The following is an 18,546-nucleotide window of genomic DNA, read 5'->3' on the forward strand; positions in this document are numbered from 1 at the left end:
TGAAGAACTTTCTTAGAATATAACTTGTTTCAAATATTTAAATGTATTTCATTACAATCAAGATTAAGTAAGGTTATTAAATTTAATCGGGAGATAAAGTGTACTACAATTATATATCTTTTATTTTTTAGTTTATTTTATTTCTTGTATGAAACTTGTCTATTTTTAGGGTGAATTAAAAGTATTTTGAGGACAATTCACTCGAATTGCTTTTTTACCCTTTTTATAAATTGATTCATGTAAAAACTATGTTGGGTTTTTTTTTTCCATCGAAATCCATTAAGATATTAATAATAAACGTTTCTCTTTTTCGTTCTTATTAGCATTTAATACAATGTTATTTTGAAAGTATGTTATTCTCACACAGCTCAAAATTCTGATTACATTAGTTTTTTTTCGTTCTTTCAAAATTCTCGGCGTAAAGGCACATATAAAATAAATTTTTTTCTTGAAATATTATTAAAGAGGAGATAAACAATGACATAAATTCAAAGCAATAACATAAATATGATAAGCAATAACATATATACGATTGAAATTTTCTAAAACACGATAATCTTTTATTTTTTAATTACTGTTCCAATCAGTATATAAATTAATTTTACTTTATTTAACAAATGTATGAGTCTTTTAAGAGAGGTGGCCACATTAATCAGCCATCGAGTAGCGATGACCTATTTTTCATTGACGCGAACAGACATATCAGGGATCGTAGGGGCCTTAAAAAGTTCAAAATTTTTTTAAAAAGGTAAGAAAATAAGATGTATTTAAGTAAATTTTATTTCACCACAATGCATAATATTTTTTAAAAAAATGAATCTGCTTGCGAAAGCTTTGGTTTAGTTAAAAATTTTCGTTTGGTTTGGTTTTGAAATTTTAGGATAAAAGCTAAAAAAAGAAGAAAAAAATATTTTTTTTTTATAATACTGAAATCACTTGTTTACTTTTTTAAAGAACAGTAAAAAAAAACATACCGTATTACGTTCCGATTCTACAGATCTAACATATTATCCGATATATCCCCATATCCTACTCGACAGGACTTTACAAATTATCCAATTTTACAGACTCAGAATTTGATGCATATCAATCACCGTGTTAGCCACGGAGAAGAATATAATACATACTAAGCTAAACTAAACTAAAATTGAAAATTAGTTAAGATGTGAAAAGTGCAAACAGTGGCTCCATGAAACATAAATAAACTTTGAAAACTTTTAGCAAAAATGTGGCGATTTTTTTTATTTTTAAAGTGATGGATTAAATCTATACACTAGATTTAGTTTATTAGAATCTTTTTACTTGCTTTCCATGATAAAATTAGTTATTTACAACTTGCCATAAGTTTTTCATGGTTTACTGTATAAAACGTATTATTTTCCAAATTTTAACTACACTTTTCTTTTAATGTATTGGGATGACCATCTCACCTCGATATTAAGGAGAGATGGCTACATGTAATTTTATTTTCAGACATTTTCTTTTTTACATCTTGCTCTCAATATTCCATNTGATTACAGCTGTAATCAAAATTTTTTGAAAGTTGTAATCACGATTACAAGTAATTGATTACTTGTAATCGTGATTACAAGTAATTGATTACATAGCTGTAATTATCTGTAATCAATTACAGTTGTAATCGATTACTGTAATCAACGGCCAACTCTGATAAGCAATAGGAGAGAACAGCCTTAAGGTATGTTTTTCTGCTTAGCTCCGAGAAGAGGAAGAACAGGCTGCCCTTTTTTTTTCTTTTTGCTGCTAAAAATACAGCCGGTATCCGCTGGGTGGCGTTAGTGTGCTTTCCCCATTCCGCATCCGCTGATGCGAGCAGACGATCCATTTCTCTCACTGGAACAGGACGAACTGGAATAAAAGATTTTGAAGAATAGCTTGGCCTTTACTTTCTTTTCAAGGTAGAGGTTAATTGGTCAGTAATGACTTCAGCGGAGAGCAACGGTGCAATGAACAGGGTACCGACCAGCCCCCCTGGTTCACCCACAAAAGATGCCCCCAAATACAGGGAAAGAGAGCATTGGGGTAATAAGATCGAATTTGTTTTATCCTGCATGGGATTTTGCATCGGTCTCGGAAACGTATGGAGGTTCCCCTACCTTTGTTATAAAAATGGAGGAGGTAAGTACATTTGTTCTCCTTCCCGATGAAAGATTGTTGATAAATAATTCATTTATGATTTAATTTAATATGTTGATTAATTAATTTTTTGAAGCTTATAAATTTCATTCATAAAATTTAGAAGAAAAAAAAAACATTACTCAGGTTGATTAAGAAAAAAAGCATATGCATCCGAATTTTAAAAAAATTTGATTATGTTTTGAAAAATACTCAAACCAAGGAATTAATTATATATTTATTATTTATTTATTTACTTATTTATTTATTTATTATTTATATATGTATTTTTTACTTATTTATGTACTATTTATTTATTTACTTTTAATCAAAATCTAGCAATCCGAATAAGAAAAAAAAAGCTAAAAAAGTCACCAATTACATAAGTGCAAGAGTAAGGTAATAATAATTTTCGCTATCATTCAATATGTAAATTTTGCACACATATTTTTTTAACGTTTCATTTAATTATTTTTTTAGGTGATAGGTATTATTTTTTTTAAATAGTTGAATTTACGTGTTCTCAGCAAACGGGAAAGTACAAAAAATAAAAACTTCTGATCAAAGGAGTCGGCGCCCTCAAATATGCCGAAAAAATGACGCTTTCTTTTCTGATATGATTCTATTCAGCAGATTTTAAATTTATGCTTCTATATTTGGTATTTCATCTTTAAATATAATTTATTTAAATTAATTCAGTTATTTTGAAGAAAAAAAAATAAATTATAGAAGTCATTCTTTACTTTGATTATTACGAAGTTTAATTTTACAATTAATAATTTCATTGTATACTTATATATTTATTTTGAAAATATATGTAAAAAAATAATAAATGGGGAAAACCACTTTTCGCTTTAATTTAATTATTAATAAACTATTTATAAACTATTTATAAACTATAATTATTAATAAACTTTAATAATTAAAAACTTAATAATTAATTAACCATTCACCGACCCCGATGGATGATTTCTTCCCAATAATTTTTGTTCCGTGGCATTTAACAGTTTTTTTTTTAACGAAATTTGAAATTATTCACCTAAAATATTTGTACTGTAAAGAATTCTGTTTTCTTGTGCTCCCACTTCACAGGTCAAATATTCATTTCTTTAAATTAAAAGTTAATATTGAGTCAAATTTGATTGGTAGATAAGTATGGAGTAGGATTCTTTTTCCTTTACGGTGACGATTCTATTTAGATCTAACTGTTAATATAAATAATTTTGCTTAGTAATTATTTTTTTAATAGCATTTAAACTAATGTTATATTGTTACAACAAACCAAAAAAAAAATGTGATAATTCTGCGTTAACGATTTTTTTATTAATCGAAAATAGCAGTCAGTGTTTTAGGTAAAAAATGTAGACATAAGATATGTCTGATATAAATTTTAACCTAGTGTAAAAAACAATTGATAACAGGATCTTTTCATGATATATATTGTTATTTTCTCAAACATTCAAGTGATAGATTTTCTTTAACAGATTCTTTTTCGATGTTTTATCTCTTATATCCTATATAGATACTTATATATATATTTTTCTGTTTCTTTTCTTTCTGAGTTTCATAGCGAAATTTATAGAAATGATAATCAGGATAGAAGAAAAAATCATTTTATTCTATCATTGCCTGTAATCAGTTGGTTCATCTGATAGTCTCCGTACGTTAAATTTTTTTTCTTCTTGAATCTCTGCATATTTTAACAGGGTAGTTTTCTTACAAGTATTTATGTATAGTATGAATGCATTTTATGCATATTGTTGGATATTAAATATTTTTAATCGTTCTAACTGTACTTTTTCTACTTACTTTCGTAATTTTAATTTTCTATGTCAAATAGATTTTGTTCTACAAATCAAAATGTAACGTAAATCAAACAAAAAAGTCAGAAAAAATTCGTAAAAAAGCACTTAAAATTGCAAATTTTTTTTTGAATAAATGTGGATTTCGAAAAAAAAAAAACTGTTGAGTGAAGTTTATTATTAAATATGGCTCTTTAAGCATGCCGAATTTCAACTCAGTAATTGTATTCGCGCGATCTTTGCTACGTTAATTTTTGCGGTTTTCGCCATATTTAGCCATATTGCGTTTTTCGCCATCGTTTAAAGCGAGTTGCAAATTTTTTAAACACAACTGTAAAATTTCTTTATTCAAAAGTAATTCCATGCAAAACTTAAATTTTAGTAAATATTTATTACTATTTATTATTTTATTTAAAAATAATCGAAAAAATTTTGAATCGTAAGGTATGCAATGTTTTCACATTATTTTAAAGTATGTAAATTTATATGGCAAAATTCAAAAGCGGTCGAATAGCTACTGAGAAATTGAATTTTAAAGAAGTCGTATATTTAAAATTTAATTTCTCATGAACTATTTAACAGATTTCGCTCAAATTTTGTAATTTACCATGTAAATTTACATACTTTTAATTATGTAAGAAATTGTATACCTCTCATTTCAAAATTTTTTGGAATATTATTCAATGAAATAATAAATATTTACTAAAAAATATTTTTTACATGGAATTAATTATTTTTGGATAAACGAATTTTGTAATTGTGGAAATTTTTTTTTTCAATTCGCTTAAAAAGTTTTCGAGTTATGGTGATAAAAAATTAACATTAAGGGTCCAAACTTTGGATCACTCTCCTGATCAAACTATTATAACCATAATTCCCAGATTGCGGCTACCCCCTACTTTTTGGAGGGTGAGAAATCCGACTCCGTTGAAAAAAAAGGTACGCTTATTCAGAAAATGTAATATTTTATGTCTGATTTCGTAACTTAAAATATCGTCTGCACTATTTAATTAGTATTTTAGAGGTCAACTTTTCGAACCATTAAGAATGAGTCCTAGAACGTGAAGATCCGATCATTAGATTATAAGTTATTAAGGGTAGTCCGTTTTTTTTTTTGGCACACTGTACATATGATATATTCATTATCATTACATATTCTTTACTTTTTTATCATTTTCTTCCGCGGTTTTACTCAAAGATTTCTAAACGAGCAAACTTTTTATATTAATTGCTTAAATTTCTCTTACCTGAACCTTTCATTGTCTTCCTCAACCTAAATGCGATTAAGTTTAATCTTTTTGACAGTTAGATGAGTCTACTTTAAAGCATTGAACGGTGCTGAATACACAGAGAGTTTTTTTAAAAAATAGTTCTCATCTTCAGTCTAACAGTGCACACGGAGCCTAACAGTGCACACGGAGTTTTAAAGCAAATGGTTTCAGATCTATATATTTCACAGTCTTATTCTTTGGTTTTTTAATGATTGTTTCTTTAAAATAATTATAAATTTGAGTCTAAAAAAATGTAATATTTCTTCTAAAATTGTGAGCATAATAGGAAGTTAGTTAAGTTTTATAAAGGTTTCATTTGTATGTTCTTGGTCCGAAATTAAAACTTTGTGTAAAAGTTATACTTTTTCTTGATTCAGAGCTAGCCATCAAGTTTTTGTAAATTGAAGTAAAGGGAAGTTTTTTTTCTGATTCTTTAATTACATGTTAGTTCCCAAATGTTTAACTATTACTGAGTGTCTCAAGAAAAAAAAAGAAGAAAAAAAACTGAGTGAGTCGTTTAAATTAGCATATGAGACCGAACTTAAATAGCATTTTTTTTTATACGTGACTGAAATTGTGCGAAAAATTGGCTCAATTTTGAACCTTCACATCGGTACTTTGAATCGTAATATGTCACAAAACTGTTTCCTTAAAAGGATGTTAAATTGAACATGCTCGACGTTACGGTTGACGCGCTCTAAAAAATCTAGCATTAGTGAAAAGACAGGTTACATTTATGTATGGAACAACTCGTGTGTTGTCCTCCTCGGGTTTGCTTAGGTTCCTTTAATGATATGCCTCCATCACAGTTTGACATAAATAAAATTTAATCTGACATCAAAATATTCCAAGGTAGAGGCCTGTCCCAACTTTTCATGCCAGAGGACCATATCAATAAATTCGAGAAACCCAGTTACTATTAGTCACAATCTGCAAGGCAATATTATGTAGTCAAAAATATTCATTATCAGGAGGGAGATTACAACAAACTATTACAATTCAAAAAAATAAAAAGTTGCTCATATTGCTAACGGAATGAATACCCTTTCAGATTTAAGTATGACCCTGTTTTTGCTTATTTAAAATATCAATATCACGCGAAAAACTTGTAACTACAATTTTTATAGAACCAACCGAATGCTGATTGACATAGTCAAATGTGTTCTTGTTTTAGATTTTGTGTTTTTTGACCGGAATTAGTCTGCTTAGGGTGTTATTATTTCTATCCAGAAAAAAAAAAATCATACAAATCAGATCATTTTGTAAGGATCAGCCCCAAATTTTACTCTGCTAGTTGTGCGAAATACATTACAACTATAGAGTTAATACAAATATAGAGCTTCAGCTTCGCACTAAATCCTGAAATATTTAAGGCGGAATTGAAAGTACTTACTTTAAGGTACTGTAAAAGAAATTTTATCAAATTTCCAATCTTTGTTAGGCAACTGAGATTAAGTCCTTTTATGTTCATAAATTTCCTTTATTTTCTCTTGCCGATACCAGATTCCTTACCTGTGGTTGCTGAGCAACAAACTTGTCTGAAAAGAACAGACTTGTCTGAGAAGATCTATAGAGAGTTCTTTTGTTGATGATAATAAAAAAAAGCAAAATGGTCTAATGATACCCTTCGCTGCAAAGTCAAATCGAAAAGGTAGTTCAATTACTAGATCTGTTGTTCCACATATAATTGCAACCAATGTTCTCTATTTCTCTGTCTACATGAAATTTTTTCCTGTGGTTGCTAAGCAACGAATTTGTCTGAGAGGATATTTCGAGGCATTACAGCGTAGAAGGCAGCAGGAGTATTAAAATTTTTTATATCTCGTCACGAGAAAAGATAGAAAACTCATCCCAATGCTCCATTATGTACCATACTCACGCACCTCTCGAGTCATAACATGAATATCGTATAATATATATGCCATTTCATTTTATAACCGTCATTGAACAGTCGACCTAATTTTTGGGTTTGCGACTACTAATGTTCAACTCCGTAGCCATGTAATTTTGTACCCGATCCAGAAAACAAGGAAACTCCTGGATCAAGTATTGGGAGAAATTTGCCTTCGAGGAGGCCTTTTTGATGGAACTAACCCGCATTTGCGCTACATGGAGAGGTAGAGCAAGAGAACCTCCCACGGTTAGCCTGACGACAAGGGGACTCTAACCCATGATCAGTCAGCTAACCACTATTTCACGTCAGCATTGTGGTTCGATCCTCGGGCCGGGCAAGGTTGACTCAGCCTTTCATCCCTTCGGATCGATAAATGAGTACCAAGCATGCATGGGAACTAAACACTAGGGGTTTCACGCTCGGCTGACCACCTAACCGGAACATCTGCTCCTGCACCCCAGAGCTCAAGGTCAAGAAAACTGAGATGGACACAGTAGGCCTTCCCACTGAGTTTAGTTTTTAGGAGGACTTTATTAAGCAACTAACCTGCATTTGCTTTACATGGAGAGGAGCACCACATAAACCTCCCACAGTTAGCATAACGGTAAGGGGACTCTAACCCATGATCAACACTGAGGATATTTTTTCGTCAGCACTGTGGTCGGTGCGAGCTGGATGCGGAATTCGTATCGACCAGCCATCTCTAGGATTCGAACCCAGTTCACCTCATTGTAAGTGGAACGCTCTATCCCCTGAGCCATCACGGCTCATGTATATGCTGTTGCTCGAAAAAGGCAAGCTCCGTCATCAATAATTGGTTTGATAATATGCGGCACCATAGCACTGTTTATGTTTCAAATTTCTACAGCCATTTCAGAAAGGATCAAAAATAAATGTTAATAGTTAATCTAAGTTTCTATTTCTACAAAAGTACAATATTATTCATGATAAACATTTAACGTTTAACTAACTATTTAACGCTACTTAAATTATTACTTGAGGCAACATAACAAAATGAATTTAAATAAATACTTAACGCTCAAAAATTTTTTTAACTCTACTTAGCTTATTACTTAATATAACCTAATAAAGTGAATTATAACTATAGTGTTGTTTAGGGTGCCACATAAGAGAAATATATACACAGATTATATAACAGCTAAAAGGAATTTACTTAAATTTAAATTGTTGCGATATTGTTTCCATATTCTACCTTTATAGAATTAAAACTTTAAAATTTAGTTTAAAATATCTTCGTAAAACCTGTTGTTCTCTTAATAGTTTTTACTTTTGACCTCTTTTAGGACTCAATCCAAAAGCTGAGTTTTCCGTTGACGTTGAATCTTGAGTTTTCTATTTTTACAAATCTCCATTCATCAAAAAAATAAAAGAAGGAAATTTCACGTGAGATAATTCAGATTATGCAGTAAACGTTTTAAATGTGTCTATGTTTGGAGCATAAAGTTTGGCTAAGTAAGTTTGTTGGCATTTATCCATCAAAATGTGGACAGGCGATTCAAGAACTTGGCATAAAATTGCATCTAATCTTTTATGCCAAGATTGATGAGCAAAAATGATCTTGAATACTCGAAATCATGCCAAATCATAAAATAAACCTACGTATTAAAGCATCAAGGTCATATTTAACTGTTGAATGCTCTTGTTGCTGTATTTGTGGTACTGGTTGCATAGAAGTAGTGAATTTATATTTAAATAAGAGAAACAATTAAAAAAATTGAGCGCAATGTTTAAAAATAATATATTTGATCCTGGAAGTCATTTGATTACGTATCTATTTGGTACTAACTGCTTGAATATAATTAATTAAATATTAAATCGCACTCAAAATGCAGTCAATATCATTCCTCAGCTGATTGAAGCTAAAGAAGAAAAAAAAGACATTCTTCATGCCGACTTTTACGAGTATACACGTCATAACCAAAGCTCTAACAGTGTGCATATGACGTATATACTCGTAATGCAAAATTAAAAGCTAAGACTGATTATAAAAATTCGAAACTTTAATGAAGTATAATAAGAATATTATTTGACAATATGTTTTTTTTCACATGACCAATGCAAATGCTAAGTATTTAATATTGAGGGGCGAAGGGGGTACTCGCGGCTCGAAAAAATTATTGCATGACTTGGACGGCGAGCGTTCATTTGCGTAAACAATTAGAAGGTTCAGTACTGATTCTTTGCTCTAGAGTCTAGAGGACAGAGTTGTAGGCATTCTTCAATTAAGTACAAGAGTCTCAAGCTTTCAATTAAGAGCTCTCTCTTCATAGGTTTTGAAGCACGACTACCAATGTTCAATTCCGTAACCTTGTAATTTTGAACCTAATCAAGAAGACAAGGAAACTCCTGTATGAAGTAAGGTTAGTCTGGCCACGCAAGGGGCTCTAACCACAACCATGACAACTAACCTAACCCATGATCCGCCTACGACTGAGGATATTTTAAGTCAGTATTGTGGTCGGTGATAGTGCGGATTTTCTGTCGTCCAGCCATCGCTGGGATTAACTGATGTTTGTCAAATTTAGTACATCAATTTCGTACAATCAAAGGCAACTTTCGGCACATATTAATGAAAACAATTGTTTTTCTTTTCGCTCCTGGCCTCATTCTATTTTATTCTTCCTACTCCTGAAATTCTGAAAGAAAAGTAAAAATAATACAATGTTCTACTATTACTAAATTGTATGCAACTATTATATAGAACACGTTTCACATAACTTTTCCAAAAGAACTTATGGCTAATAACAGGAAGTATTAAAATCCAGCTGTCACACTTATACGAAAAGTTTCACAAACTTTAAACAAACTTATGCAATAAGTTCTGCCAATTTTAAAAGTTAGCTGAACCTTAAAATTTACCTGAATAAAAAGAACTTTTAGCAAATGTTCCACAACCATTAAGAAACATCTTTTCTCTTCCCCCAGTCTATTTTATTATGAAATTTTTAGGTGATGAGTCAAAACAACATGGAAGAATGAATTTATCTTCCCCTCCTCTCTGGTCCTTTCATAATAATTGCTGCTATAAATAAGATGGGTATGTTGAAAAATGTTGCGAAGAAAAAAATAATAAATATTATTTCAGCTGAACTTATGCTTTATAAATATTTCAGAAGCCTGGAAAAATTTACGAGTGTTAAGTTTTATTATTATTGAAATATTTACAACTAATTAATTTTATAATTGAATTGCTTGGAGGCAATATAATAATAAATCGCCTTTTCTAACTGCGCAAAGGGACAATTTTAATTTCAAAAAAATACTACGATTTCATTGTAGGCTGTAATATGGTTCTGTGTATTGTGCTGTAATCAAGTGTAAATTAAACACGCAAAGTACCAATTTGGAAGCAATATTAAGAAACAGATTTCATAACGTCACCTTTTAAAAAAGCTTTGTTTATACTAGTGTATATTATGCTTATTACTTGTGCTTATTTATATATCTATAAATAAGGAAGCTGTAAATTACCATCTATAACTATTTATACACTTTTGAGGGTTGTTATGAAAATTAATACATAAGTAGAACCAGAAAATTGAAATAGTCAGGTCGTTGCAGGTATTTAATTAATTACATTTCTAAATGCTATGAAGGTAAGTAGATTGAACTCCGACCCACCCCAGGGGGGTATACGGAGATAAAAGCAAGATTATTACAATAAAATTTCTCTAAAAACTAAAGTTACAGTAAAATTTCGCCAAATGACAGTGGTGGTGATCAGTTAAAAGTGGATTAACAATAACGCTTGACAATTAAAAACATGTGTTAAAGGCAATGAAACCCAATAGCGCCGGTGTAAATGTCGAGAATTAAATGATTATAATAATAAGGAAACAAGAGATAAAAAATCTCAAAACTAAAATCAATGAAAGCTAAAAGCCCAAATAGTAAATGTCTAAAAGTAAAAGTCTGACTAGAAGTCTATGAAGTCTAAAATCAAAAGTAGATAAAAATGCAAAATGTAAGGCTAAAAGTTGATTAGTAAAAATTAACGATGACATGCTCTATTGTTGGTTCATGACTGGGGTCAGTTGATCTGGGGCTAGAATGTCCTCGAGGGTTTGTTTAATAATTTGAGTCACAATTTTCCTGCAGGTCAATATAGCGAAGAATTGAAATGCTATGAAGGTAAATAAAATTTATCTCGTTACATTGCCTCTATCGTCTAGCAAAAAGATGAAGGCTTGATAATAATAACCTTCAGAATAATAATGAAGGTAGCAGTGGTTGGAACATTTATTTTTCTAACGTGAATCCGCGTGAATTGTTAAATAAAACGCTCTTTCAATTACGCAATATCTTGATTTTTAAATTTCACTATTTATAAATCTGAAATCGCGTTTCGGAATGAATATCGTGATTCATATGTACGAGATTTACGAATCGTGATTCATATGTACGAGATTTACGATTCAAATTCACAGCCCCTCTTAAAAAAAAAATTTATGCTATATCTGCAGATCTTGTAAGAAATTTTAAAGTGAACAAAATACGTAAGTGAACAAATGATTAATAAAATTTAGAATATTATGAAAAAAAACTTGAAATGTTTCCCATTAAAATTTCTATGTTTTAATAACGTTTAAATTAAACATACATTAAAAATGTTTTTTTATTTAAAGTGAACAAAAATATTTTTTTTTATATTTTATTTACATTTAATTTGAGCCTAAATTAATATTTTATTAATAGATTGAGGAGCAAAAAAATAATTAAATATCAATTTTTATTTATCTAACAAATCTTAATTTTTTAATTTAAATTTTTTTTCCAAAAATTTTTTAAAAAAGATACTAATGAATAAAATTTAAAAACTCCAAAAAACGTGTAAACAAATTTTTTATGGAAGTAAAATCGCAATTAAAACGCAGTTTATTATTCTAACAAATAGAAACCATTTAGAAAACATTTTAAATTTTTAAAATGATCTCTTTTTGTAAGAAATATTTCGAATAACAAAAAACATGCTTTTGAAAAAACATTGAATACATTTTGAATGAACTAAAAGCAATTTTATTTCATCTTTAATATTTAGTATGAAATCGTTTTATCTTTTTACCAGGTCTATTAAAAACCAAAAACGCATTTTAAATTCCATCGATGCATTAAATGAGTCTATCTAAAGAATTTGCAAAAAAGCAAAAATGAATGTTTATGAAAATTTTTGAAAAAATATTCCCGGATATCTGAATTACGATATAAATATTCCTTTCTGAGACATTCATAGGTAATAAAAAAGAAGTTAACGCAATTTAAGATATCCCAAATGGAATAAACTTTTACATAATAAGCAAAGAAGAGAATGTAAGCATCATGCTTTTACTTTAGGGGAAAATGCGAAAAATATATCTATGACTACCATATTTTTTAGAAGAGGAATTTGTTTACTTTCGGAATAGTGGAATAAATTAATAAATTATTCCTTTCAACGGTGATGCACAAAAAAAAAAAAAAAAAAAAANAAAAAAAAAAAAAAAAAAAAAACATTCTGTGCGTAATATCGCTATTAAAAATGCATTTAAGACCAAATTATAATAATAGTTTGCATTTCCCCCATGTAACTTAACTATAAAACACAAACAAAAATTAATCATTTCTTTATATATTGAAATTTTTCTGCCATTTGAGAATTTTAGCATTTATTAGGATTTCCTGGTCTCGATAAGGCCAGTTGCTTAAATTAAGATTTTTATTCGACGTAGCATTGATTCAATGCATTCACTTTAAAAGATTTCAATAAAATTCAGAGAGTTTACCCTCAGCTTATACGGCAAACTTCCTTCTTTCAGTAAAAACGTAGTGCCCGTAAATAAAACGAACTTCAGCAAAATTAGAACGACTGTTAGTTTATGCTGCCAGTTCATTGAGAAAAAGTCCAGTGCCCGTAATTGTAACGAACTTTCAACTAGTAAACTTACTGTTAATTTACACGGCAGCGCTCTTCTTTTTTTATTTTATAACCGTCGTCGAACAGCCGACCCAAATTTTTGGGTTCACGACTACTAATGTTCAACCCCATAGTCTTGTAATTTTGAACCCAATCCAGAAGACAAGGGAACTACTGGATCAAATATAGGGAGAAAGTTTGCCGATGTGGAGGACTTTTTAATGGAAGTAGCCCGCATTTTGAGTTAAATGGAGAGGGAAACCACGAAAACCTCCCACGGTTAGCCTGACGGCAAGGGGACTTTAACACTCGATTCGTCTACCACTGATGATATTTTACGTCAGCACTGTGGTCGGTGTACAGAGTAAACACTGAAATGTTTGAAACTTTAGAATTATTTTTTAAATTTAGTTAAAGTTAAAAAAAACTTTCACGCTAATTAGTCAATTAAATTAAACATATAATTATAAAATATTAACTTTAGTTTTTCTTAAAACTTGAGTGTCCTTCCTCATAAAATGACAAAAAAGGGAAGTTTTCTTAGTTCATAATAGAGTTATTTTTGATAGCCATTTACACTATTTAATTGATAAATATTTATTGTAATAATTAACTTCGTTAAAATTATTGATATCAAAAACTTATTGAAGAAGATTAAAGAACAAAATGTAGGGAAAAAATAGAAATTGGAAAGAAATTTTTAAAAATAGTATTAGAAAATAGGAATTTTTAAATAAAGATGAAAATAAATGAAAATTTTCAAATTATTTCTTAGAATAATTTAGATCACCTTGGTTAGTGTAATCCAGTAAGCCGAACAGCTAATTTTTTTGTCATTTGTCTTTCATTATGCTTTTAATACACCCAATGGCAATTTTAAATCAAGATACAATTCTTAAAAATGAAACTTATCTAAAAAAAGCGTTTTTCCTCCTTTTAAATGTGAATTAACAGGAGGAGGAATTAAAATATTACTTAAGCATGTTTAAGCAATTTCAGTTTTCACTTTCCCCTGATTAAGCAAGTTTTTACGTAAGTAACTCGCGACCCCTTGTTTTTTGCTTTATCTTTGACTTTTACTGTTGTAATCTAATTTTAAGAATTTTAGAATTAATTTCAAAAAAAACACGTTATTAAATTTAACGTATTTCAAAATTAAAATTTTAAATGAAGAATTTTTTTGTTACATTTTTATTGCATTACACTTATTCTCCTCTCTCTCTTGTCAGCACTGTGCTTACGCAATATTTTTACGTCTCCTAATATAGATATTTTTTAAAGATATTTTATAATATATTAAGAAGAAATTATTTTATTTTAAACAAGATTTAATAAATCTTTTCAGATTTAAGTACGAGTATATATTATCTAGGTATTAAATAATGAATTATTAATAGTGAAATCCAGTAATTGCATTTTGTAAAGTAAAGATCTAGAAAAAATGCGATTGCAATACTTTAATCAATTGCAACAACTGGGCATCTTTAAGGTAAGTAGGCTTAACTTATAGTGGGAGTCTGGCACGGAATTACCCGAAAGAAATCATAGTTTATTGACTAACCTCTAAACATGCAGAGCACGTGACTTGTTTTTTTTTTTTTTTTTTTTTTTTTTTTTTTTTTTTTTTAAGATTTGAATATATTATTTAAACATTCAAATCACGTTCATGTGCACTTTCTTCCAACAAAAAAAAAAGAAGTTGAATTCCAGGGGGAATCCTATGTCATTAATCACGCAAGATATCGGCATTTATTCCTTTGATATATCCCGGTCCTATTATCTCTGAATAAATGACCCTGCATATCTTGACCTACTCAATCTTGCTGATTTATTCCATGGAAGATTTTTGTAGAAAATTTTTCTGATTTCGCTACTTTTAAAGAATGGGAAAATGCTTCGTTTATACGAATTCGTAAGGCGATAAAAGAACTCTTAAGATCGGAAATGGCATCAACAAAATCGAATAATACTTAGTATTGAGGTAAATAATGTTCTATGTGGAGTACGCAATGTACACTCTCTCTTACTTTCTGATGGTTCTTAATAATTGTAACAAAACGTGAAGTCTCGCATCACTCAGTACCTGAGGAGTCTACTTTTGGAGATAACGTTTAAATTTAGAGGAGACTGTTTTGAAAGAGACTTAATTGATATTAGAAATAATTTAATTCAAAATTATTCATTTTGATTTTTTTTAAAGTTTATTTATTTTTTAGGAAAAAAAAACAGATTTAAACTTTAAAAAAATTCTCTGATTTTAAAATAATATAAAGTCTCAAACACTAAAAATTAAAGAAAAATAATAAATCGTTATACTTTTTTTCTATTTTTTCACATAATTATTTATAATATAATTGCATTTATAATGTCATCATTATTTATAATGCTTATTATTTATAATATTAATGTTTCACACCTTCCGAAAACTCGAACAAAATCTAATTTCACCATTTTGTTAGTTTAGTTAAATCTAATTGCTTCATTAATTTTTCTCAAAAATCCCATGTATATTTTTTGGGGGTCTGACATTGGTTTCTAATGTGGTTTGTCCATTTATTTCTGTCTCAAAGCTAGTATAAAATATCTTCTAGAATTTTTCAACTTAGTATTCTAATTTGATCAAACTTCTATGAAGCAAAATATTACCTAATTTTACAATAAATTTTATTTGTTTGTCTCATAAAATTTAACATATTTTTTTAGCATACTATACATTTCTTTTTGTGCATTTTTCTCATAATAATTATAAGCAAGTACTTTGAAGTTAAAAATCAAAGCAGAGCACTCTTTCAAATTAATTTCTTAGTTTAAAGAAAGCTATAAGATATGGAAAATTTTGATGATTTTTTTCCAAAAGCAAAAAGTTATTTAATTTTCATTTTAAGGAAAATACGACAGCTCTTTTCATCCATTCGGTTACATTTGTGAATGATGTTGATGCATGTTTTATTTCCAAAAAGTTATCACAGTTCAAAATATTTTTTTCTTTTAATTTTAAATTTAAAAATAATTTGAATTAAGCTGGTTTTGATGCAAATCTCAATATTTTTATGTCTAAAACATAATTAAAAAAAAACTATAGAACCTTTCTTTAGTTTCGAGTTGAGCTGTATTTCTTTATAAAAACGAACTGAAAACTAATTAGTTTAAAATTCCACTCACCAATTATTATCATTATTTTTAATAAAAATTAAATGTGAAAAGCTTGTCAGAAGATAAAAAATAAACGAAGGCAAGGAATCAAGGAAATGAAGTTTCTAGTTTTTAATGAGATTTGCTCAACACAGTTTAAAACATCCAGCATTCTTAAAATCAAACATCTTAACTGATAAATAACAATTTAAAAGTTTATTGAAAGAACATATTACGTAACAATTTGAAAGCACTAAATTTTCTTGGTGTAAGAATATGCTGTGTAGCTTGCTGTAATAACAGATTATTAGTTTTTTTTTCTTTGTCAAATCTTACGAAGCAATTTGAATGAAAGATACGTGTTTTGAAAACAACTTATTCTTTGTGTTTTTGTGCATTTAAAAGTCTAGTTTATAAGTTCACAACGAATCATTTTGTTCATTTGGCTGTTTTTCGAATTTTCATTGCCATATTAAGTAATGTTTTTAAAGAATGGTATGCTATTTTTATGAGTATTTTGAGTTAGTTACAATTCTACAAATCTCTTCTCTCATTTTGTTTTTTATTTAATTCTAATTTTCGTGTATTTCCTAATCATGTCTCGAATTTTAATCCTAGTTTAAACCAGGACGTCTGAAAAACGCAGTTTTCTTCTTATATATATCCAATCTAATGCATCTTCTCCATTCCAAACAAGTATCTTTCTCCAAAGCATCGTTCTGCGTGCGTTTCCATGGAAACATCAGCTGCCACGCATCCTCGCCTGCCTCTACTCTCTACCGATCGAATCCTGCATTAGGTCACTAGAGAAAATATTGATCCTAGTGGATCTATTATTGTCGTATCTAGCTCGCATTGACCCGATTCCAAACAACGAATGACTCTTGAAATGATTCAATGGAGGGTAGCTGACATATGACTTTTAAGAAGATTATCGGAATCGAGAACCAAGATTTCTTTTACACGAGGAAAGAAAACGAACGGGTTTTTTTTTAACGTTTGTTGTTGATATTGAGATGAAAGAAATAATTACGATTAAATAAACCTAATTGGCCGTTCGCAAATAAGCTTTTTTTTAGAGTTGTTTTTCAACTACGTTAAGTTGTATATTCGTCTCGATTAGACAAAAAGGGGAGCATTATAATGTAATTTCTAAAACGGACAACAACAAAAAAATACTTATTAAACTGAAAAACAAAAATAAAGGAACTATTTATGTTATAAAAATTTAAATTCATATTTTAATTTCATTTTAGGTAAATTTATGCTGAAATTATTATTAATATTTTGTTCGTTTAAATTTATTATTTCTAATAAGACAATCTTATATTTTCTTAAATATAGAAAACATTTAAATGACCTAAAACTTTATAATTAAAATTGATTTTAAAATCACATTATAATCTTAATGAAGCACTTTGCTCTGATCAAATATATATCGAATAAAAACTGAATTCTGAAAATAATAGTAATATAGTGAAATATATAAAGTTTATGTGTGTGCTCAATCGTTGTATAGTTACACCGTTTGACTGGATGTTAGGGATCGTTCTCTGCATGCCACTGAAAACATAAAATGCAATCTGAATAGTTTTTGTTTTAATTTTAATTAATTATATTTCAATTTTTTTAAAAATTCAGGTGAGGTTTAAATCTTCGATTTGAAGCTGTGTTTAATTTAAAGCGCCGTCCCCTTTATAATGAGCAGTTTTGTTTGTGTTCTGGATTATTTCTTCAGTGGGTAAAGGGTCCAAGGTGAGATAGGAGAATAAATGAAAAGCTTAGGTATTCAAGAGGAAGAAATCGAGCCAAAGGTTTTTCATTTGTTCCCATTCGAAAAGGTTAGGTAAATGACGTTTTATTTGGCACTTAACACGGAATAAGTATATCAAGGTATAAACTACAATTTAACATTCAAATTTTATTTATTTAATTTCTCTTGATTTATAGATTATTTCATTATTTTTAAATGAATAAACAGTTCTGTAAAATGTCAACTTTAAATTATGAGAATAATATATAGGCAAATGGCGTTTTATTTAACACTAAACAGGAAAAAAAAATATATCAAAGGTATAAATAACTGTTTAACATTCCGAAATATTTTTTGTTTAAATTTCTCTTGATTTGAAAAGCATCTGATTATTTTAGAATTTGAAAACAGCTCTGCAAAAAGCTACCAAGTTATGAAAGTAATGTATTATATGTAAGCAAATAACAGTCACCAACAGACTTGTTAACCAATCAGTCCTAGACCGAAGAGTTTTGCATGGGAAACTCGTGGCCATTTATGCTAACAAGACATCAAGAAATACATTGCAAGGCTTAAAACATATACAATCACCCCCCCCCTTTTTTTTTAAATTATTCATCAGAGCTAAAATCCATCAGAAGATATCCTTT

At 29.1% G+C, this 18,546-nt stretch overlaps 1 protein-coding gene across 2 annotated transcripts in view; it reads left to right on the forward strand.

Annotated features, from left to right (window-relative positions):
* The first annotated feature begins 1,800 nt into the window (after positions 1 to 1,800).
* Positions 1,801 to 18,546, forward strand: part of LOC107444033 (sodium- and chloride-dependent GABA transporter 3) — a 91,240-nt gene continuing 74,494 nt past the window's right edge. Inside the window, exon 1 of one of the 2 annotated variants that reach the window (XM_071180135.1) lies at positions 1,801 to 2,136. In XM_071180135.1, the coding sequence (XP_071036236.1) occupies positions 1,938 to 2,136 (199 nt within the window). In that variant the 5' untranslated portion in view covers positions 1,801 to 1,937. The remainder of the gene's footprint in view (positions 2,137 to 18,546) is intronic. The other variant, XM_043042405.2, reaches the window with a different exon arrangement.

This window comes from Parasteatoda tepidariorum, chromosome 4, assembly GCF_043381705.1.
Source record: "Parasteatoda tepidariorum isolate YZ-2023 chromosome 4, CAS_Ptep_4.0, whole genome shotgun sequence".
In the NCBI taxonomy this organism is placed as follows: Eukaryota; Metazoa; Arthropoda; class Arachnida; order Araneae; family Theridiidae; genus Parasteatoda; species Parasteatoda tepidariorum.